This window comes from Acomys minous (genome assembly GCF_964271855.1).
Source record: "Acomys minous genome assembly, chromosome: 15".
NCBI lineage: Eukaryota > Metazoa > Chordata > Mammalia > Rodentia > Muridae > Acomys > Acomys minous.
Genome location: NC_140497.1, coordinates 12,982,214 through 13,005,358, shown reverse-complemented (window position 1 = coordinate 13,005,358; position 23,145 = coordinate 12,982,214). Strand labels below are relative to the sequence as shown.

General features: G+C 43.5%; 1 protein-coding gene and 1 pseudogene across 2 annotated transcripts; one reads left to right on the top strand and one right to left on the bottom strand.

Annotated features, from left to right (window-relative positions):
* Positions 1-2,423: 2,423 nt before the first annotated feature.
* Positions 2,424-22,796, top strand: LOC311585050 (uncharacterized protein; the record flags this gene model as incomplete). The annotated part of the gene is made up of 4 exons (XM_084759819.1): positions 2,424-2,484; positions 4,255-4,299; positions 20,493-20,645; positions 22,496-22,796. The coding sequence occupies 4 exons, from the start codon at positions 2,424-2,426 to the stop codon at positions 22,657-22,659; spliced, it is 423 nt and encodes a 140-aa protein (XP_084615945.1). The 3' UTR covers positions 22,660-22,796.
* LOC311584476 (ras-related protein Rab-2A-like) lies at positions 11,472-11,999 on the bottom strand (annotated as a pseudogene). The gene has a single exon. The product of its transcript is annotated as a ras-related protein Rab-2A-like (transcript).
* Positions 22,797-23,145: the final 349 nt, after the last annotated feature.

The following is a 23,145-nucleotide window of genomic DNA, read 5'->3' as shown; positions in this document are numbered from 1 at the left end:
CACCCACTTTCACTTTTCTCCACCCCCAGATGAGCATTATCGTTTTAAAAAATATTTAAAAAATTTTTACATGTACATTTATATTATATATATATATATATATATATATATATATATATTAAGCTACATGCAGCAAGAAGAACCATAAAAATAATGAATTATATTAGTGTTACATTCAAAGTGTTTTGGCTATTAATATTTGGCAACCTTGAAGAAAACACGGCTTCAAATGTGGCAAACAAGCCACTGGGGAAATATCTTTGTTTTGGCTACAGACAGAGTTCTGCCTAAAAATGGGCAAGTTTGGGCGCAAGCTGAGTCAATGGCCAAACTTTGCCAAGACAGGGTAAGTCCTCAATAGTTCCTGCTCATAAATATGTCTGTCAGATATACTGGGCTAGAAGGCTGAAGATGATGCTCCAATGTTATAGAGAGTTTTGGGTGACTGTTCAGGCAGCAAACTGTCTCTGTCATTTTTTTCACTGCTAATATATATTTCTTCTTTACTCAGATAATTAATTTTATTCCTTTTCAAGTCACTGATGGGATTGAAGACCAGATAGTTTAGTTTTACAATTAAGCTTAGTTGTTTAGGGGTTAAGATGTTTCTAGGTCTAGATAGATGTTTTAAGTCAATAGAGATGAGATATGATAGATATGGATTTACATTTAGAATTTTAGACTCACCAAGAGATGAATATTTTCAGTTATACAAATAGTCTAAGACATTTCCTGTTGAAGCAATATATGTGCAAACGAGACACTTTTGCAGTGTTACCACAGTGACCCTTCCCAGGAGTTGCTGACGTTACACAGAACTCCATCATGGGAGTCTAGTTTGAGTCCTTTTACTCTGTTGGTGCCAGCAGTACTCTGTGAGCTGGGAACTACCATTGCTTCATACCCCTACTTCGAAGACTGACCACTTTTCAGTTTTCACTTGCTTTGCATACCCCACTCCCCCATTCATAATTGTAAGTGATTTCTCTTTAGACAATATTGTATCCCCATAAACCAAACTGACCTCTGCCCCAGGATCCACCAAGGTTTGAGTTAGGGTAATTGGCCCATTTTACAATAGATGGGATCTTATGTAGAACCTACAATCTTCCTGAGTCTCCCTGCCCCTCCCACAGCAGCATAGGAGGAGCTGTTGGAGCAATGGGGACCAGGGGAGCAGTCTCATCGGGAGATGCTGCTCTCCTGGGATTCTCTTGGTCACACCCTCCAGCTGAGAGTTTTGGTGCCTGGGGCTACCCCAGGCAGTTTCTACTGGATGGTGTATAAGTGTCTACTTCAATGCTCTATTGTCTTTCTGTTGCTTTTTAAAAATCATTATTATCTTTTTATTCCTGCTTGCTCTATACTTAGTAATTTCATCCATTCAAAACTGCAAGTACCAGTATTGTAGATTATTTCCTGTGCAAAATATAGTCTATTTTATAACTAAAATAACTCTTGACCTAAAGCCTATGCTACTTTGGTTTAGTCTGGATCCTGTTTCCTGCGTCATGCATGCTTGAGAGAATGTAGTGAGACAACAAAACAAAACAACAAACAAACAAACAAACAACAACAAAAACACTTGCCTAGTAAAAAGGTGAAGGATAGAAGGAAGAAGAGGCTCTCATGTGGTTATTGTTTTTAGAGAAAATATGGGCTGAATTGTAGGACATTTTCCTGCAGAATTGGATGGGATCTAATGGTGTGACCAGGAGATGCCAAGGAGTAGAATGAATGAAAGGGGAAAGGGAAAATGAAGATGACTCAGTAGCTTAAAATGAAAAGAAAGCGGGTCAAAGGAGATGAAGGAGAAGGGAGGAACAAAGCAACAGGGAAAGGGACCGAACAAGAGAAGAAAGAGCAGCGATAAAAAAATTTTAAGAGCCGTGACTACCTGGAGCCCTTCCTAGTGGTGTGTCTTGTATTTTATGTAAAACGTTTCCCACTAAAATAAAACAGTTTTGTCTTATGTTTTATGTAAAACATAACCCTACTAAAATGAAAAGGTTCTCCAGGCAACATAGACTCAGCGTGGTAGCTTTACAGCCATCACTGTTTTGATGCCTTTGGGAGCTACTGGAAAGTAACCAGGGAAGTTGGTGGTGTGCTAAAGCCCTTCATTCTGCCTCTCAAGGCCTTTCATCTTAATTTACCTTCCTGAATTCTTGTATTCATAAAGCCCACCCAAAGCATTCAGGCATGTCATTTACTTCCTGAAGAACACACATAACTCAAAAGGTTGTTCTGGGAATAAGGGGGGAGGGTGTGGGGGGGAAACAAACACATCTTTTGGTGACTCTTGTGGCTGTGCACTCTGTCTGGAGGCTCCCAGCCCACTCTCCCAGCGCAGCTATAAGAGGGCCTGCAGCCGCTGCCCAGCTACCTCGGGCACCATCTCTGCCTGCGTCTCCTCTATGGCCATGGAGCCGAGAGTCCTCCCATCCTTTGTCAGCCTCCTCCTTGTGGTCCTGTTGCTTCCAGGTAAAGCAGAAATGTGGCTTTAGTCCTTGGGGTCAGGCCCTTTCTGCAGTTGTTGCTTTGGGGACGGAAGTCTAGGGTGGGCCAGAGGAACATCAAAGCACAGAGCACATTTCCTAATGGGGCTCTTGGGCAGAAGTCAGTGGGGTGGGTTCTCAGAGGCTCTGGGCCATGAGTTGTCCTCACTCTTCCGTCTTATACAGAGGACACTGAGTTTTCGATGGAGAGACTCTTGGGGAGTGTATTTTTGATGTCCAAGACAAAAGCTGAGCTTGCTGTAGTTGAGGTGCTCACAGCCACTGCTCCCCGCACATTATTTTTTTTCACATGCCACTCTTTCCATTTTCTCCACACATATATTCATCTGGGCCAAAGTACATACATAAAGAGTACACGCAATCCTTTATAGTGCATGCCAGCCTCTTGTCGGCCCTCACTCATTGTTTAAACATGTTCTGTCCTCCTGAGTTGCTGAAAAGAGGGTTACAAATATCTTTCATTTCAGCAGGGCTGCCTAGTGCCTCTTCCATTCACCACTTGGTCACTGAACTTCCCAGTTTCCCCAACGAAGAATTTCCTGGGCAAAGAATAAATGGATCTCGGCTGTTACATCGCAGAGTGAGACACTTGCCTCCACGCACTCCCCCTTTCCGTGGTAAGTAAGTCATGTGCCAAGGAACAAGGCAAGTTCATCCACTTGGGAAATGTTGGCAAGGGTGGACGGGATGAGGTGAGCATCATTGCTTGGGGGCAGGGGGACACAGTGTGGTTGGTGCGGTCTTTCCTAGACATCAGGAAAAGTCGGGAGACCTCGCAGCTTCTGCTGGAACTGGATCGTGGAGGGTCTCAGGAAACATAGTGTTCTTGATGGGCCAAGAGATTAATTGTTTGTGTTCATTATGGTAATCTCTCGGTTGATTCAAACAGTAACCAGAGGAGATGATTCTTCTGCCAGGTTCCTTATTCCCCCAGCTTTGGAGGTCATTTACTAAATAGGAATATAGTTTCCCAAATTTTATTTACTAAATTTTATCTAGTAGGAATTTATTAAGTACTCCAGGTGTGGGATGAAGTTCTGGCAGGGGTCCCTGAGGAAGTAGGTAGAGTGTGCTGTTTGCCAACTCTAGTGGGGACAGATACAAGGCACTGTCAAAGTACCATAAGCCCAGGACATTCTTCTGGATTCTTCTGGTCAGATCTAGGCTTCTTGTCTATCCCTAAATTCTAGCCCAGAGCCAGCCTCAAACCCACAAAGGCCGGAGGAGCTGATGGCTTCTGAAATGATCTTAATCTCAAAGTCATGTCTGACCTTGAGACAAGAGTCAGTGGGCAAGGAGGACAAGTGAGTGCTGGTAAATTCCTGGTGACATTCTATGGTCACAGTCCTACCAACTCTAACTCCTGCCTCATCCTACCATAATCTATGTGCCTTTGGAGTTCACCCTCTGTTCTAAGGGACTTAATAGACCAAGGGAAGAGAAAAAGAAAATGCAGCTGTCACATTACCAATACAGGCACAATGGGATGCCTGATAGAGTGCTGTGAGGCACGGTACCGTCCTGTGTTGTTAATATAGGAACTTGGGAGACTTTAAAGGAATAGAGCTGTGTGTCTGGACTTGTGTTCATGGTTTAGCGTTTGAAATTATGAACGCTAACAGGCCATTTTCCGTCTACTGCCACTCCCCACATCATAGCCTTAACTTTGGAAATGACCACTGGCTAATTCTTGACATAATCTTACGATACTAATTCAGATGTTCTTTTAATGCAGAGCCTGAACCAAATTACCAAATTGTCAACTGCAAGAGAAGCGAAGGTAAATGCCAAGAATACTGTAATTATATGGAATCTCAAGTGGGCTACTGCTCCCGAAAGAAAGATGCCTGCTGCACAACCATGATGAGATGATACTGCTGATAACTGGAGCCGAAGCCCAGCACACCTGCCAGCTCTCCTGAACTATAATGGTTTTCCGGGTGTGGGAGCCCTAGAGAAGTGGCTGAACAGACAAAGGCAGAGGCATTTCAACCCGTGTCAGGCAATCTAAGCGTCTTATTACTACAAAGCTAAATAACAAAAGCTGTCTGCACACTAGCTTACAGAAGGCCCACTAGCTTCAGACATATCTTCAAAGGCATACCATTCATGCTGGGGGATGATGTGGCTGTAATAAACCTTCATAGAAAAGCATTCAAGTAACGTGCTCTTTCATTTAAGGAATAATTTAGGTTACTCTCTTTTGTCACGGGTACTGAGAAATGTGAATTGGAAACATGGGGAAGACACACACAGAACTAAATATCTGAATGGACAGAAATAATGAATGAAGATTTATGGCTTTAATATGATGTATCTTAGACAGTAGTCATAGAGAATTCAGAAGTGGCTCCTGGGAAAAGTTGAGGCAGCATTGTAAGATGACCAGGAACTTGTTTACTTAGGGGAGGGGCAGGAATGTCCAGGCATAGGGTACAGTTTGTATGAAGGAATAGGGACGTGGGAGGATGGTTAGCCAGTTAAATGGGAAGAGTTCAAGTAAAGCAGCAACGGAAGTCAATTCACGGGAGCAGGTGTGCTTCCTGTAGGAACTGGTGCAATGCCACCGAGGCTAACAGAGGGCTAAAACCTCCCCAGCTGCTGCGACAGGGAGTTGTATCAGGTGCCCTCGGGGGAGGGGGCAACAGCCTTTCAGAGTGCATTCTAACAACAGTTAAGAATGTGCTGGAGACAGGAAGGAAGAAGACTAGGGGAGAGATGGTTGCCACCACTGAAGTCTAAGAAAATCAGTCATGACTAAAATTGAGTTGACAGTTGAGAGAAAGTCACCAGTCAGAGGACTTTAAAGAAGTGGAGCTCACCAGACCACCAAGAAGGAGAAACAACAAGACAGGGTTGAGTCATATTAGCCAAAGCTACCCACGTGGTACAAGAGCAGGCCTAGAGACCGCTTGGATGTGTTGAATGCTAGGGCATTTACAGATGTCTACAGGGAGTTGAGTGGGTGTACGTAAGTCCAGGGGGAGAAGAGGAAATGGAGAGCTGCAGATTGAAGTCATTTGTCAGTAGGTGCTAAAACCCACAGTTTTTTCTGGGAAAAAGAAATCTGTAATTCAGATATGGCTTTATGGAGGTTGTGGGGAGGTCCTAAGTGAAGTATCTGAAATAACACATTCCAAAAGATGGAATGGAGTCAGTTTGGTGGAATGGGAGGCCGAAGAGAAGTCACTTCACACCAGTCAACAGGAAGTGATCATGGGAAACAGTGATGGGTAGCTCATCTGTCCTTCCTTGACCTACACACCTTGGTAAGGGGTGGGACACTTGGCCTCCAGACTGAGAATTGAGTTCCATTATCAATAAAGGCTTGGATGTTCAGGTGTAGGAAGTCAGTGTTGCTTAAGTGAAGAGGAGAAAAATTTATTCAAGAGAGAGTGTTGTTTATTTGTGGTATAAAAGTTAAAATACTAAGATTAAACCATGAGGGTGGAATGTGGGAGTGCATGTCCGAGTGAGAAGTACTCAAAGCAGGAATAAAGATGAGAAGGAGGCAGGGGAGGTTTCCTGTAAAATAAAGTGTGTAACTATTTCATTATTAGTCTTAAATCCAATATTATTTCTGTTCCTCACTCACTTGCTCACTCAATTACTCAACAAACATCCGGTCAGCATCCGTTGTTAATTTAGGTTCAAGCATTCAACCGTTAGCCAAACCCACTGTGCCCATGTATTCTGTGTTCTACCTGGCATGACAAACCATGAGAAATACATGCAACTGAGATATATGGCATGCTAGAAAAATAGTAACTATAAAGAGAGGAGAAGACCATGGATGGAAATACAAGTTGTGAGGCAGAAGGCTGACTTTTATAGAGAGGGGTGACATAAAGTCCCACCGAGAAGGTTGACACTGGATGAAACCCTAAGGGATATCAGGGTATGGTGGGCATGGGCCCTGAGGGGATGGGACAGTGAAAGGCCACGCACTGAGGACCAGCCTGGTGTGGTGTATTTGAAGAGTATTGGGAGGACACCAATGTGATCAGACCAAAGGGAGTAAGAATTCAGGGTGAGCCAGGGAGGTTGCTAAGTGAACTTGCAGGCCAGGAGGAGCTGGCAGCACAGCTGAGAGTATTTATTGGGAAGAGGACCACTGTCTTCCTGGTGGGTTAGAGATTTGGGAATGCTGGAGGGCAGCGTCCCACTGCTCAGCTCTTTTTTCCAAATAGGAAAATGTCAATCTATTGTCTTCTAATTGGCTCCCTCTTCCTCCTGAGCCATGATAGATGAGGCATGGCATGCACTTCAGTGGATCTGGACCTCACTTATTTTAGTTGTAATATGCTTCCTTGTCTGTTTAGTTCTAGAAGTTCATTATCCAATCTTACAAGGTCCAATTTCCACAGAGCACATTTAAGGAAACTCTATGCAGATTCAACTAGAAGATCACTTTTATACAGCTTCTTAAAATGGCATCAAGGAGATCTGTATTATACATAATATGTAGTGCGATCCCTTTTTGAATGGCTCTATAAATTCTGTTTCTTGGATGGGCCCAATATTCACACATTAACACATAGTAGGCTACCACCTTTCGATATTAAAGACAATGACAATGACAATCAGTTTAATTGTCTTTAATAAATGTACCAGCTAATACAATTAAAACTGTTAGGTCACAGACAGTAGGATTATTGTTATACTATGTGCTCAAATTTCCTTTTAAAGAGAATTTCTATTCATTCTCTATCAGCAGTGTATTAACACCAAATTATATACATTCTTTCTAACTCCTAAGATGATTAAAAGTTAACTGGACGGAAAACAGTAGCTGACCTCTTGCTAGCATACCACTTTTTCCTTTTTCTTAGTGTATATATTTAAAGAATACTAATGATGTGATTTGGTATGCATATTCATTCTTATATGGTTGATATTTGTGAATGTCAGAAAGCTTGGGCTCTTCCAAGTCAGCCAGTATTGGGTACATAATATAATAGTTCTCACTGGAGTCCTGACACCCCGAATTCTAGACTCTGGTCCTGTATAACTGTGCCTTTGCACCTGTTGAATTTCCTCTTCCTGCTCCTCCCCCAAAAACCACCTTTCTTCTTACTCTTCTTTGATATTTGATTTTTTCCCAAACCTATACTTTTAGGTTCTTTTTTTTTTTTTTTTTTTTACATATTTAATGTTTATAATATGCATTAGATTCCATTATGGCATTTTCAGACAAAGTGTGTTTTTGTAGGTCTCCTTGTCCTGGTCTGCCACGCCCACGGCTGCCTATACTCTCCCTTTGTACTCCCTACCTGAGACATGTCTTTTTCATCTAGAGAGTGAGGAAGAATGTAAATGCCAAGAAGCAGAGAGAAGCCCAGATGGCACTAGTCTCAGATATGCGGCTGGTCACTTGACTAGCACGACATTACTGAGCTCAAGAACCACGGATAGGCTTGGTTGATTTTGTCCCAACATTCCCCAACCCTCTATCAGGCTGGCTGGCTGGAGAGGGTGGGTGAGGCCGCCTCTTTCTCAGCCATTAACCCTCCTCTCTGCCTTCTCACCTTGTCAATTCTCAAGAAAGCACAACCCGAAGGAAATTCACCTCCCGCCCTCCCCTCCCCACCACCCCTGCTCTGCTCATTTACATTTTACAGTGACAGACGGAACACCCAAGCCCTTCTAACTTAGCGAACATCAAGTACATAACTGTTGGGGTGCACTGTGTGAGGGTTGTCTCTGTATATTCAATTGCTGGTTGCTCTACCCACAGAGACACTAGCCAGATCTTGGTATGTTTATGCTTAGGCCCTGTCACTGCCTTCATCTTCTGTAAACATTCGCTTCCCTCAGTTGCTGATTGGCTTAATGGCCATCTGACAGCCAATAAGTAGGCAGGATGTGGAGGATGGACCTTCCTTGCTTAGGGAGGGTCTCTGGGAAAGGAAACCATGGATTTGGCAGTGGGACATGGAGGCACACGGACATGAACAGGTGAAGGACCAGTCTGGTGGCAGGAAGTGAGCTAGGATAGTCAGGATAATTTAGGTGAGCTAGCTGAGAGTCTGTCAAGCTATATGCTTAAGCTTTTAAATATTAAGTCTCCATGTTGTTATTTTAGCCGTTGGCAGGTCCGAGAGAGTCCTGATATTTTTGGTGCCCAATGTGTTGGCACATAATCCAAGCTTAGGCACTAAATTCAGGCTTTAGCCCAAAAGCTCTGGACACGGGAGCCGGAGGTTTCCTAGCAAACACACTACTCTGTGAATGAAAGTTTAAGGCGGTGGCCTTAAGTTCAGGACAGGTGGAGTGACTGGCATAGAGTGGCAGTGCATGCAAATCCAGGACAGGCGGAGCTGACCTAGCAGTCTGGCAACCTGCCCCAAGGCCCAGACTGAGGCAGCAGTGCCCAACTGGCTGCTGCCCCTGCTGCCATCAACTGGCTCTGCCCAGCACCTACTCTAGGGGTGCAGAGGCTGCTGCCAGGCTGACTGCAGGCAGTGGAAGCCAGGCCCAGATTGAGAAGTTTGTAGGGAACCCATACCACCCGAACCACCACCACCACCACCACCACCACCACCACCACCACCACCACCACCACTTTCCTGAAGCCAGTAATGTATGTTTAAAATGTGCACATCCCAGAAGTAAGAGTTTGTAGAAACTTAGGTACAGAGATAAATATTAAGTTTGAAAGCAGGAAAAGAAAAGCAAATAGTAACATTTTGGAATGCACTTAGGTGCTGAAGAAAAAAAAATATTTAATTTGAAAACAGTAAACTGAAGTCTCTGGAGGAAGGAGAGAAAGAGGTTAAAAAATAAAAAAGAAAAAATTTTCTGTGTTAAAAAATGGAGAACACAGTGGTGAGGATACTTGGACCCCAAATGATTTTGTTTTAATTATCAGCATAGAAATAATTATATGCTCAGTAATGATTGCAATTTTATGTTCTCCTTAAGAAAGATCAGAATAAGTCATACTTAGATAAGGAGAGGACTGAGAAATGGAATGCTGGGCTACAAATAGGACAGAGATTAAAGAATACTTTGAATCAGAATAAAGAAGCTTTAGAGAAACTCAATCTGGATCCTACAGCGCCACCTTATGACAAGGCTGCAAAATAACAGTCCAGGCCCGTTAGAAACCCCATGGTGATTTTTTCCAGTTACAGTAAGGGAATTTCTTCCAGATGAGGGAAACCCACAGTAGCATAAAGAATCTGGGTGGCAGCCCATTCAGGTGCTAGACTTATAAAAGTTTATAGAATCAATACTGTCTCATGGCAGGCATTCACTCTATGTAAATCAGATAATAACTGGGCCACATAAAATTGTATAACTTCAAAACAAAACAAAAAATGTGGATTACTTTTATGTCAGCCATCTTAGAACCTGGCCCTCAACTATAGTGGCTAACATGTTGGAAAGATGAGGCTTCTGTTATGGAGCAATGAAATCAGACTAGAGCTGGTAAATATTGTCAAGGATCAGTTTCTAGGTGAAGGTCAATATTCTGAATCAAGAGTACAGATCATGTTTAATGATACCACTTTAGAGCAATATTGTACAGTAGCTTTCAATGCTAGAGGCAAGGTTCAACAGCAGGGAAAACAATCTGAATATTTTACAAAGATAACTCAGGGTTCAGATGAATCTTTCACTGACTTTTATAAAGCTTAACCACAGCTACAGCAGATTCAACTGCTAGAGAAATTTTAATTGGATCTTTAGCTGTTAAGAATGCTAATGCTAAATGCAACTTTGACCATGTCCCCTGGAGGGGGAGACCTGGTGGCACTCAGAGGAAGGACAGCAGGTTACCAAGAAGAGACTTGATACCCTATGATCATATAGAGGGGGAGGTAATCCCCCTCAGGAACAGTCATAGGGGAGGGGAGTAAGGGGAAAATGGGAGGGAGGGAAGAATGGGAGGATACAAGGGAGGGGATAACCATTGAGATGTAACAAGAATAAATTAATAAAGAAAAAAAATGAAAAAAAAAAGACTATTAGACCATTTTTCCCCTTTTATAAATTGGATTTTATTTTTCACTGCTGCAACAATTTCATTCTAGACCAAGGGAGGAAAAAGAAAGGACAAAACCACCGCAGTGACTAAATGACTAAAGTCCTCTCCCTGTGGCGCTCACTCTTGGAGTCGCCTACTGTTGGGATTTCTGCTTCTGCCCTTCCCACTCATCACACCGCCTTTACCCAACAGCATTTATTAAGGCAAACAAATCCTTTTGTGACACAGTCTCAGGAAACTGTGGACAAACAACAAACTTTTGGCATTAAAACGGGCTAACATGCACACAGCCTTTAGTAGTGCACAGGAAGCTGGTTTCCTTGGACTAGTGACAAGAAAAGATGAGCATGCTCGTTAATGATGTCAGAAAGTTTAAGTCAGTGTCCAAGCAATTCCTAACAATGCTTCTGCAGCCTCAAGCTCTGAACAGTATAGAATCTATGCAAATGTATAGAGTTCAAGCTTGGCAAGTCACGCCCAAGCAAACTGTTAAACTATATATACAAAAAAGCAAATGATAAACACAGAATCCAAGAGTTCTTCTGTTTTTCCTTATGTTCTTGAAAATTGACAAACCTTTGAGGACAATCCTATAATATTAAACATTAGGTAACCACAAGCGTTGGGAAACCCAATTACACAAACTGATTTAAAATATTCAGCATGACTTTGTGGTGTTTAATACAATTCAGCTCATAGTTAAGGGCACAAGACAACATTTAACAAAAATAAACACATCAATTGACTTAGAAAATAAATGCAAATAGATCTGAATACAGACTCCAAAATCTGTCTTTTTAAGTGAACATTAACCATTTATTCAAAGTTATACAAGAATCTGAAGGATTAAAGTCTCCCGTGACATGAAGCCATTTCAATAGATCCATGTCTCAGCTGAGTGTGAGGAGAGAGGGTGACAGTGCAAGGTTCCACTGGGCAGCTAGCCCATGACAGCAGACTCAACAGCAGCCTTTCCCCCCCCCCCCCCACTGTCCTCCTTGGTTGCCTGTGTGTGTTGCATTGGTAGCAGCATGCTGAGGGCCAATTTTAATGCCATTTGCCTCATTATTAATGTCAAAGACGCCTTCTCAGATTTTTTTTTTATAAATTTCTTTTGCTGTGTTAGGAAATGCCTCCTCTACATTGGAAGCAGGCTTGGCAGAAGTTTCCATGAAGATAAGTCCATGCTCTCGAGCAAAAGCTTCACCACCTTCTCTTTTCACTTCTCTCCTAGATTCTAAGTCACTTGTAATGTCATACACTAGTAAAGCCCTTGCTGCACCTCTGTAATATGACCTTGTGACAGAACGAAAGGTTTCTGCCCTGCTGTATCCCAGATCCGGAGTTTTATCTGTTTCCCATCAATCATTATCATTTGAGCACCAAACTCTATACCAATTGTGAGGTCATGCACTGGCTGAAACCTCTTCTCTGTAAACTATAGCAATAAGCATGATTTACCAACACCTGTGCTGCCGATGATCATGTACTTGGCTATTAGACCTTTAAGGGTCAGATCCACACCTATATATGACTGGATAAAAAATACTTCAGATATTGGATCTAATGCTCACAAGCCAGTTGTGATTGGGCAGGCATTTGCAAAAGGTGTGAGAGCTCAGAATATCCAAGGCTTTGTCTGTGGAAGACCAGGTCATTTCCTAAAGGACTACAGACAAACAATTCCTAAATATAATTTTTTTCTAGTAATAATTCAGGGAGAAGGTTTCCTGGGAAATGCAAAAGATGTGGACATAGGGCTTATCAATGTAGATCATCCAGAGATTTTTGAGGCAATTCCTTACTGTCAGAAAATGACTCAGGGGCTTTGCTTGGGCCAAAACCAACATGAGCCACTCATTTCCTGCCATCCAAGGAATGTTCTAGAAAGTGACTAGAAAAATTAAAGCCTGAAAAGCAGCACCACTCAAAACTTAACAGGATAGGGCAGTGCCAATAGATAAAACAAAAGATTCTGAAGGTACCAGAAACAGAACCAACCAACCAACCAAACAAACAAACAAAAAACCAAAAAAAAAAACCAAAAAAAAAAAAAACCCCAGATATCTTGGCAAGCTGCCTAAATGATGAGAACAAAGTTAAAATTTACAATTAGATAGAATTGAGATTGAAGGCCTAGTGGGTACAGGAGCAGATGTCAAAATAACTTAAACAAGATTCCTAGAATCTACTTGGCCACTTCAAAATATAATTACACAGCTCCTAGGGAGTGGAATGTTGTCCCAGGTAAAACAAAATCTAAAATGGATTAAATGTATAGGACTAGAAGGTCAGGAAGAAAGGTTAAGGCCTTAACATAAAAGCTTAAATAGTGATAGAAAATGCTTTAGGTACAGAACGCATGGGACAGAGGGTGAAATACTGTCTCCAAGGTTGCCAAATACAAATGGACTGAGCGGTGTGAGTGTAATTCTTACCTGGCAGCTCTCATAATTGTTCTTAATGTAGATAGTTTATCGATGTTAGAGATACAGCTATTTTTCTTGGACAAAAGGAGGAGATGTTGGGGTACATTGTGCAAAGTTTGTCTCTGCATATTTAATTGCTGATAGCTGTACTGGCTACTCATGGCTGGTGGTGGCCTAGAATAATTGGGATAATTTAGGTGAGCTAGCTGAGAGTCTGCCCAGCTACACCTCAGCTTTTAAGTACTGTCAGTATTTTAACTGCTGGAAGGCCCAAGAAAGTCCCACCATACATAGCACAATGCTAGTCTCTGGTCTACACACACACACACACACACACACACACACACACACACTCCTACACAAGTACATATGCACAAAAAAAATAATAAAAAATAAAACTAGCTGTTAGTTCTCTGTAAATTCAGGACACTTGAGAGCACAAAGCCTCACCCATGCCCAGGGCCCACTATAGCTCAGTTGGGAGTTGCACATTTTGGGCTCTTTTTTTGTTTCTGTTATTTCTTTATTTTTCGGTAAGGTTTTACGTTGCCTACACCAGACCCAAACTCAATACTTAAGCTAGAATTGTTGGGATAATTTAAATGAGCTAGCTGAGAGTCTGCACAGCTATATATCTAACCTGTTAAATATTAATAAGTCTCTGTGTCAAGGATGACCTTGAACTCCGGCCCTCCTGCCCTTACTCTGCAAGTGCTGGGGTTAAAGACATTCGGCACCATACCTGGCTTACAAGTTGAATTTTTGACATGGAGACAAAGTTCACGCAAGGAAACAATGTGCAGGCAAATCCCTCGAGCCGTGAATCGGATGCTGGGACTTGTGTCTGCTACCCTTGTGTTGTATGCAAGGGCTGCCGCAAGACCTTGTAGCCTGTTTAAAACCACCCCCTTGCTTTAGGAACACACAAGAGTGCCTATCTACTCTCAGGGCTGGATAAGTTGGGAGCCAGATTCTATGGAGCCCTCGAGGAGCACGGACAACCTATAAAAACTTCCTTGTAAAGCAGTCTCTCTGTATGGATGTGAGACCCAAAGATGTGTACTCTTGTCATTTCAGTTGCTCCACCTCTCAAAAATTATCCCCAGGTGATCACAAAAATATTTAAGTTTTGAGGGAAAAAAATCACTGTGTTAAAAACAGAGCAATGCCATAGCAAGCTATCTCCTTAAAAGAATATTACACGTCACTTAGATGCAACAAAGACAAAAGCAGTGAGAAGCCAAAGAAAAGCTAATGTAGTTGGACTTTTGGGCTACTTTAATTTTTTAAAAAATTTACCACCCTTCACCACCCTTCCAACAACACTAGGTAGGATACTGGGTGTTGAGTTCATTGGGGGCAGGATTGATCTTTGCCATCAGGATATTTGATTTATTCTATTTTTCTCTTTGCATAGGGCCATTTGACAAACCACAACCATCAACAACCAACAGCAGGAGCAGCATCAGCATCAGGAGCAGCAGCAACAGGAACAGCGGCAGCAGCAGTAGCAGCAGCAGCAACAGGAACAATGGCGGCGGCAGCAGCAGCAGTAGGAGCAATGACAGCAACAGGAGCAGCAGTGGAAGCAGCGGCAGGAGCAGTGGCAGGAGCAGCATCAGCATCAGGAGTAGCAGCAATAGGAACAGCTGCTGCTGCAGCCTCTCTTGGGACTCTAGCACTTCTATATCCTCTCAAGAGTCCCCAGAATTTCAAATGTCTTACATTTGCAGAAACTATCCGCAGCTGTCCAAATCACACCCCTGCTAGAGTATGAGGCAAATCACAGTCAGCTGCTATGGATAATCTGAAGCAGTTACCTGTATCCCACAGCTTGGATTAAAACAAAAAACATGTTCCCATAATATTTCTGTGTGTTTTTTGTTGTTGTTTTGTTTCTGTTTTTTCTTTTTCTTTTTTGTTTTGTTTTGTTTTGTTTTGAGACAATGTTTCTCTGTGTTAGCCTTGACTGTCCTGGACTCACTTTGTAGACCAGGCAGGCTTTGAACTCACTGTGATCCACCTGCCTCTGCCTTCCAAGTGCTGGGATTAAATGTGTGAGTCACTATGCCCAGGTGTGTGTGTGTGTGTTATTTATTATTATTTTTGATTTAAATAATTTATTCAGATTACATCTCAATTGTTATCCCTTCACTTGTATCTTTCCATTCCCCCTTCCTTCCCTCTTTCATCCTATTCCCTGTGTGTGTTTCAAAGAAACCAAAATTACAAACTTCTCTCTACAAGCTTAAGATTAAAAACAAACAAACAAACAAACAAACAAACAAACAAACAAACACAAAAACCAAAGGCAGCTTTCTGTCCTTATAGGAAACAAATGTTAACATAATTTTGTGCAAAATTAATTGTTAACACTGTTTAAAATCAACCTAAAGTCCAACATAAATATCATTGGTGGTTTTAATTATTTTATCTTTCCAGGGTAGCCCGTAAAATTATTGCGTTATTCTTATTTGTTCCATGCTAAGGAAGAAAAAAAAAACCCTATACTCCAGGGTATGCCTGTGTGTACAAAGCTGTCTCCAAGCATAAAGTAATATTCTATAGTACCTTTAAACAGGACTGAATGGCAAATTTAACCTAAGAAATAACTTTCTGGACATTAACATAACAAGACTTTAAAACATGTTACCAGGAAGATTGTGGAGCCTCCCTGGAATCAAAGAAAAACAAAAAACCAAACCAAACCACAACTTACTTTTCTCCCACCCAGCTGAGGTAATATTTTGCACTTCTGTTTGCGGACGAGGAAGTGGACATAATGGTCCCATTAGTCATTTTGTTTCTGTCCTTTTTGCAGAAGCTGTTTCTTACCGAATCCCAGACAATGACACCAGCTTTATGGACACCAGGTGTACTCTAGTGGGAAGCTGCTCTGGTCAGCAGCACCTCAGGCTACTCAAGAGTCAGGAGAGGCACAGCTGACTGCCTGGCCTTCTGATTTCCACAGCACCTTACCCACATAATGTCCCACCCACGGAAAGGAGAAGTCTTCCAAGGCTTTGATCTCTCTGGTTTGTTTACTGCTTGAGGCTTTCCCGTCATTGGGAAATGTGATTCTTTCTCAGCACCCTAAGTCATCTGGGCAGCAGGAATGGGGCTGTTAAGCCTGTCCCCAGCTTGGCATCATCTGACCTGTCATGACCACTCCTAACATTTTCTCTCCGTCTGCGTATGTGGTGCGCAACCCTGAGGCCTGGGCTGCTCTGGCCTGACTCTTTCCCATTTCTTAGGTCACGGGAAAAGATATCATGGCTCCCAAGAAATCTCCTTTGGCAGTAAGAAGGAAAACTATTGGGAGACTGAGTTCATAAACACTTAGGCTCTGCTGCTGTCTTGATGAAACGAAATAACTTCCTGGAGCAATCCAAGTATCAGCTTCCCTAGGCCAACGACCAAGGAAGCAGGAAAACAACTCGTAGGCCCCCCTACCCCCATGTGGCAGGGATCTCCTCAGAGGGCTTTGTTGAGTTTAAGTGCTTGGCAGATGATGGGGTGATGCATCAGGCCACTGTATTTAAGCTTTGAGGGAAATAGGGGAACATTCTAGAAACACTTCCTTCTGCCCCTACTTCTTGGGGACTCTCTGCTTGGACGCCCGCCCCATCCTCTAACCTCTAAGAACTCTAGGCATAGAGAATTCTAGTCAGTGCGTGCTACACTCCTATCCGAGGCACCAGCTCTGGGCCGGTTGGTACCCCTGTTTCACTGTAAGACACACAGTACATAAGGGGCTGAATCTTTAAGCATTCCTTTGTCCAGAGATCCAGGGCTCTGAGAAGGCAGAGAGCTAGCGCCTTGAAAACAAGCTGTCTTTTCTCTCATCTGCAGCCAGCCGGCCTCACAGGTAAGGGAGGGCCAAAGGCAGTCAGTCTTGCAGGAGCTCAGGTTTGCCCCTGGGGCCAGGTCGTCGGACACATTTATGAGATTTGTGACATGTGTGCCTCTTTTATCACTCCCCTGCACTCTTCCGCATTCTCTGGACGTCTGGGCTCAGCGACTTCTTGGATGACTGAGTCACATCAGTGTCTGCAGTGCCTGCCTGCAGTGTTAACTCAGAGGAAGCGAGTAGAACAATCTGTGCTCATTAAGCAGCTAATGCCAAGTACAGAAGACTCCTTCCCACGCCATTCCCTTGTTTTCTACCCATGGGTCTGATAATTATAAATACGAAGCAAACATCGAATAAGGATGGGTTATTTAATTAGCAGGGATTAATTTTTGCTAATATGGGGGATACCTTTGTCTTCTGATTCCCTCAGTGGCTTAAAAATAGGGGAGTTCTTTTTATTTGGTTTCCCCAATAATTTCCCCTTACCTTTACTTTGTAGAGTGTATTGCTTACTCATGTGTTTACTTAAGGTCTGTGTCTGTTGGCAAATAGGTTGGCTCATTTGGTAGATGCTTACTGGTACCTGCCATATGCCGAGCAACAGTCCAGATGCGAAGTTTACAGCAGAGAACGAATGAACCAAAGCTCTCTACTCTTGTGAGAAAAATATGTGGGAAAAAGCAAATGGCTTTACTCACATTTGCTGGGCAGTGGGGTGGTTCTGTTTCAGTACCACCTCTGTCTCAGGTAAATGTCATTCCTGGACCAGTTCTAATTCTGTCCAGTCATTCATTTAGTGACTGCACTGGAGATAAATTGGGAGGAAGATCTTTATTGTCCACTTGGGAGGCAATGTCAGAATCCTTCCATCAAAACCTGATCTAAATTGGGTGGAGCTACCCAGTGGCCTGTGCCCAGATTCCTGCAGAGCTTTCACCCTCTGCGGGATCCGGCCCCTCCACATTGGGGGCTATAACACAGAGGTCTGGTGGGCGTGGGCTGCCAATCACTTACTAAGCACCTAGCGTTGCAGACGCGGTGCTAGGACTGTAATAGCTCCTGAAAGTTGTTTTTACTGTTCTTATCATTCAGATTCAGAGCCCAGAGATAAAACGCAGGCAACGTTCAGTTATTTAGTGAGTGGGGACTTCCTCCCAAATGCTGAAGCAAGACAAGAGAGGATTCAGGCTGTTAAGAATTAGGATGTGTGTGTGTGTGTGTGTGTGTGTGTGTGTGTGTGTGTGTGTGTGTGTGTGTCTTAGCCTGCAGTCTGTCACCTGCCTGTACTCTGAAAGGTCTACTCACCTCAGTTTCTAACTGATTACTACTTTCAGTTTTCATTCTATAGAAAAAGGTATTTGACAAAAGTCTTGACAGTAGAGAGAGACTAGGTGAAAACAAAGGGTTCAGAGGGTGGCGAATAAAGAGAGAGAGGGAGGGGTGAACGCAGTAATAATTCAGTATTCAGTCACACATTTGTTTAAACAAAAAGTACGTTAAGCACTACTAGTAACATGGCTATGAAATTACAGTTCAAGTTTGAAAACTTCATGACCTGGGTTCAGCTCACTGCGGGCGGACATAAATGAATAACATCACTATTTATTTCGCTTCCTTCTCCTCCAGAGATTAGTCGGCTTCAGGGAGGAGACTGAGAAAGTGAGTCCCAAGTAGGAGTTACTAAGTAGCTCTGGAGAGCGAGACATGCTGTCTTAAAGGGGAGAACTGAGGAGGCCAGGCTCACTGACTGGTCTCATCAACAGCCCAGGAGAGATGCAGGTTCGCGTGTATGGTTGCGGGGTCGTGCGGAGCCAAGCTCAGCTTGCTCCAACACACAGCTTAGCTACCAGTCTGACTTTGACCCTCATACATGCATATGTTTGGTATCAGCTTTGCATCCTTAATTTGTAAGTATCACGTAGGGTAAGGATCCATTTTATTCTAATTTATTTTTATGGTTGATTGATTATGGGTACAGAAGCAATTGCAGGGTCCAAGTTACCCCAAGGTTTATTTTCATCGGTACTTTTATTTTTATTTTTCATATTTTTGCATTAATTCTTTGAAAATTTCACACACATTTGTTTTTATCCTAGGCGGCAACTTCCTGTACTTTTACAAAGGACAGACAGGCCTGTGCCTCAGGCATTGGTTGCCAGGGTCCTCAGGCTTTGATCACTGATCTGGAGCTGGAAATGTCAGATGGGCCCTTGGCTGTCCTCTCTGTGGAGGGAACTCACTGTCTAGTCATGCAGTCGGTCTGGCATCATGTTTGATGCCTCCTTTTCAAAACTCTGTCTTTGCTCAGACTGGAGGTCAAATATGTGGGTGGTAGCCTGGTTAATTGAGGCAGATGTCAGCAGACAAGAACATTATGAAGCTGTTACAAAAATAAGAAATCTTTCCATGTTCCCACTGAAAGCATCTCTCCAGTATATGGCAAATGAGCACAAGAAAGTCCAGAATGAGGTGTGGAGCCTGCTGTTTACATGGCAATGAGGGGATAGATGCATATACATCTACTTTCATGTTGGAAGCCATTGCAAGGGCTAATGAGAAACTGTTAGGGTTGCCATGGAAATACTGAGTATTACGATTCGCTCTTTTTACTCTTTGGTTTATAATTGATGCATATTAATTACGTATAACGAGTTTCACTATGACAGTTTAACACATGTATACTTTATATTTTGGCCACGTTCGCTCCTAGTGCTCCCTTGCATCCCCTTCCACTTCTGCACGGCTCAGCCGACCTTTGGACTCCCTACTTTGGTGTCTTTTGCCTTTTTGATTGACCTAGTGAGTCACATCAGGGTTGGTACAGGAACACTGGTGAAGGTTCTTCACAGGAGCATGGAGACCTTAGCTATTATCCACACCATTGGATAAAATGTTTCTCCCTCTTTTGGCAACCATTAACTGTGTCCATGTCCTCAGAGAGGGGCTAGGCCTGAGTCCCGCCCCTCCTCCATGGCTGTTGGCCAGCTCAGTATTGGGCAGGTAACACAGCTGCCCTGAGTTCAAGCACAGAGGCTTTTCAGTTTTTATTGGGATTTTAAGAGAAGTAAATCCAACTGACCAGATACTAAAATAGAGACGAGATGAGTATGAGCTATGCCTTCCTCTTCCAGTACGGATAACATTCTGGCTTTCAACAGTTTGAGTTTTGCAAATCTGTGGATCTGGCATGTTATATTCGGCCTTTTGTTTACGTTGCATCCCTATATTGTTTCTATTGCCCTTTATGTTCTGTTTTTACTGCCCTGTGGGAAATTACTGATTGTTTCGTCATGTTGTAATGTGCCACTTAGACTCTGCCTACTGACTGTGATGTGCCACACGACCCTGAATGTTCTAGGTGCACGTGGGGCTTTGTTTCTGCTGAGTGGCTGTTGGGGAGTGCCTTCTGGCCAGAACACTGCTTGTGCTGTCCTCAACTGGGGTGGGTCCTGCCCAGTTGAATGCTTCGAAGGCCGAGGACACTACCATCCTACCATAGTGCTTGGTGCAAGTGGCCAGTCCCCAGTGTTGGTTATCTTTCTGTTTCCAGTTTCACATGCCCAACTGGCCTATCCCAGCCTTCTGCCTCCAGGGAATGCTACGATATCTGTCTATTTTTAGGCAAAGAAGAAAGATTGCCTGGTGCCTTCTGCCCACAGCTTAACCCAATAGAGCAGATAAATGCCCTCACCCCTGAGTGGTGTTCTCCGAGGCTATAAAGGTCTTGCATTCCCCCTTCCTCAGCTGGCTTAACTCAACCCTTAGTCGCTCCTGCATGGAGAGCAAGCCACAAAACATGAAGGCTTTGCTACTCTTCGCTGTTTTCTTCTGCTTGCTCCAAGGAAAGTCAGGTAAATGTCGTCTGACTAGCTCTGGAGAAGGCAGGACATCCATTTGTGCTTGTGGACAGCGTTGAGATATGTTTGGGTATAGACAGAGGGCACAGGTGGTGGGCTACTCTGGGGCTCTGGATTGGACCACTTTCATAATGAAGAGGTTTGGGGGTTTTATTTGTTTTGTTTTGTTTTTGAGAGTGGTAAGGTTTATAACACAAGACATAGAAGCCTGCTTTTCTCGAATACAAATAGAAAGGTCTGAGGTCTGGTTGCAATCTGAGATAGATTATTCAGCCAGGAATTGCAGTGATACAGCGTCAGAGCTGGAAGGGGACAGAAATCTTCTACGGCACACACCTTTAATCCCAGCATTCAGGAGGCAGAGGTAGGCGGATTGCTGTGAGTTCGAGGCCAGCCTGGTCTACAAAGTGAGTTTAGGACAGCCAAGCTGCAGAGACAGTGTAAACTCACTGCTATGCAGTAGACAGGGAAGGTACTCACATTTGTGGCATTCCCCTAGCTTTTGTAAACAACCTACTACTACTACTGCTGCTGCTGCTATTACTACCATTCCTCTTCCTCCTCCTCCTCCTCCTCCTACACACACACACACACACACACACACACACACACACACACACACACACACACACCCCTCAGATGTATCCTTTAAATGACTTTTCAAATGAAAAAACATGAGTTACTCAAAGAAAACTAGAGTCCAGACCCCGAAGCCTGTGAACTAGTGGCTCTTCCGTCAAGGTGGACTGCACCCACATCTCCGTATCGCCTCAGCCTGTGGTGGACTTGATAGGCACAGAGTCATAGCCAATACCCATTTGAAGTTTGGCTATTTCAGGAGACTGTTTTTCTAAACAGATCAGATCTATGACGTATTACTGTTGCTTTTAAACACATGATGTGTGTGTAGCCTTGTTAGAAAAGTCTCTTTTTTTAAAAACTATCTCTTTCCCGTGGTGCTTTCTTTGTTTTTGTTTTTCGAGACAGGGTTTCTCTGTGTAGCCCTGACTGTACTGGACTCACTTTGTAACCCAGCCTGGCCTCGAACTCACAGTGATCCGCCTGCCTCTGCCTCCCGAGTGCTGGGATTAAAGGCGTGTGCCACCATGCATGGCCCATGGTGCTTTTTTAATGGGGACTCTATTTTTTTTTTTTTTTTACGTAGAAGGCCATACACATCATATTTCCTTCTCCTTCTCCTTCTCCTTCTCCTTCTCCTTCTCCTTCTCCTTCTTCTTCTTCTTCTTCTTCTTCTTCTTCTTCTTCTTCTTCTTCTTCTTCTTCCTCTTCGTAGTAGTAGTAGTAGTAGTAGTAGTAGTAGTAAGAGTGAAAATCCTGCCACAAGCCAGGAGGCAGACACATTTCTAATTTTTCTACAGCCAGAGACCTGCCTCCTGTTGCTCTGTTCTGTTTTCTAAAATTTCTAATTCAGCATAGAATTTCAGTAATACCTGTGTGAGAGCTATACGGGAACAAGAGATCTTCTAAGGCACCCACCCCAGAGTCTGTGGGCAAGGAACCAAGCTGCAGAGAGAGTGTAAAATTCCCACTATGCAGTGGACAGAGGAGGTTCCCACCCCTACACTCTACCTCTATCTCCAGGGAGCTGAAGTAACTCTGATGGAACCGAAGTTTCTCAGGGCTTACAGTGTGGGCCAGGGTATTTCACACATAGCATGCCACACCATCCTGGTAACACCATGAGACATAAGTTATTGCTCTGAAAAGCTAAGGAGTCAATTCTCATTGAAACTGGGGCTTAGCCGTGCAGGAATATAGTGAACTCAGTACTGGGCTATGGGCTGGACTTGCTGTTTATCTCCGTCTGTTGCATCCACACACAGCGGACATGCCACCGGGAATCAGAAACACAGTCTGCCTCCTGCAGCACGGCCACTGCAGGCTTTTCATGTGCCGTTCTGGTGAGAAAAAGGGGGACATCTGCTCTGACCCCTGGAATAGATGCTGCATCCCCAGTCTCATGGAAAACGGGACACAGAAGACTTAGGTTGGAAGATCTAGGATGTGGGGTACAAGCTCCTGGAAGATGGATGTGGGGTACAAGCTCCTGGAAACAACCCCAAAGACCTTGAGTATGTGCAGCTGATGGAGCATGCTCAATAAACACTTGTTGAATAATCTATCACCAAGGCAAACGTTTGGTGAAAGGATTTTTTTTTGAAAGGTGTTAGTTTGCCATTTATTTTAAAGGACTTGGAGGAGTTCCTGTTACTTTATTTTTCTGCTTTGTCCTTTCTTTGTAACAGGTGACGTTTCCTATATACCCAGGGACAGGGTAGCACAGAGAACAAGTTCAGCTCCAAACGCCATTTTCAAAGGGACAGGAATGGCCAACTTACTGGCCTTATGTCCTCTATGGCAACCCTCTTATCAAGCCTTGTGCTAGCTTCTTCCTTCTTGCTCAGGCCACTAGGGATCCTGCTCCACTCCCAGGGCCTCCTCACATTGTAACACCGACACCCATGTAGAATAT